We start from the raw sequence: 1,082 nt of genomic DNA, 5'->3' as shown, positions 1-1,082 counted from the left end.
TAAACTGATAGAGCCCCCAGTGGACAGCCCATTACCCGGCCAGCGTGGTGTATAAACTGATAGAGCCCCCTAGTGGACAGCCCATTACCCGGCCAACATGGTGTACAGCAGGATCCCCAGACTCCACACATCACAGGCTGCATCGTAGCCTTGCCGCTTTAGGACCTAGAGGGGAGAAACAAAAGTCGGGTAAGTTCTTCCCTAAGAAAACTCCTGCTGAGGACAGTTTTGCCAATGGAATACAGGTACGGCGGGTTGGGCGAAGGGACGGGCACAGCTCTGACTCCTGTGAGCCTGCTCCATAAACCAACAACCACGCCAGGATCCCTGAAGACTGACACACACGAGGAGCAGAGCTCCTGCTGGGGACAGGCCAGATGGAGGACATGGTGGCCCTTCAGCCTCTAAGGCAGAAAAACTAACTTGTCACAGGCTCACGTACTTTACCAGAGGACAGCCTGCCATGAGTTCCTAGTTTAGTAACCAGAAGAAAAGGTGCCTGGGTGGCGTGAGTGGTTTCCACTCAGCTACTAACCTAAAGTTGCCACAGAAGAAAAGCCTGGTGATCCACTTCCAAAAGGCCACAGCCAAGAAAACCCTATGGGGCTCTACACATATGGGGTTGTCATGAGTCAGAATCAACTCAACAACAATTGTTTTTTTTTTAAATGGTATACAGAAAGTGGCACAGATGCACAGGGTGGACTGTGGGTGGCTGGATTCCACGTTAATTGTGGAGCCAGGAGAGCAAGGATCCCATCTCGTGCATATCTACATCCCTGACCCTGAGCGCGGTGCTGCAATTCGGAAGGCGTTCAGCAAACACATGTCTGCATCTCTGACCCTGAGTGCGGTGCTGCAATTTGGCAGGCGTTCAGCAGACACGTCTGCATCTCTGACCCTGAGCGCGGTGCTGCAATACGGCAGGCGTTCAGCAAACACGTCTCCATCTCTGTATCCTGGACCCTGAGCATGGTGCTGCAATATGGCAGGCGTTCAGCAGACACGTCTGCATCTCTGACCCTGAGCACAGTGCTGCAATACGGCAGGCATTCAGCAAACACATGTCTGCATCTCTGCAT

The 1,082-nt window shown here is 52.9% G+C and overlaps 1 protein-coding gene across 1 annotated transcript in view; it reads right to left on the bottom strand.

The window, feature by feature from the left end:
- The window catches only part of RPS6KA2 (ribosomal protein S6 kinase A2), a 232,142-nt gene that overhangs the window by 10,761 nt on the left and 220,299 nt on the right, over positions 1–1,082 (bottom strand). The window contains exon 18 of the mRNA XM_004368781.2: positions 89–165. Coding sequence (XP_004368838.1) covers positions 89–165 — 77 coding nt within the window. The remainder of the gene's footprint in view (positions 1–88; positions 166–1,082) is intronic.

Source organism: Trichechus manatus, unplaced genomic scaffold, assembly GCF_000243295.1.
Source record: "Trichechus manatus latirostris isolate Lorelei unplaced genomic scaffold, TriManLat1.0 scaffold00002, whole genome shotgun sequence".
Taxonomy (NCBI): Eukaryota; Metazoa; Chordata; class Mammalia; order Sirenia; family Trichechidae; genus Trichechus; species Trichechus manatus.
The sequence above is the reverse complement of the archived record's forward strand: the minus strand, read 5'-3'. Positions and strand labels throughout refer to the sequence as shown.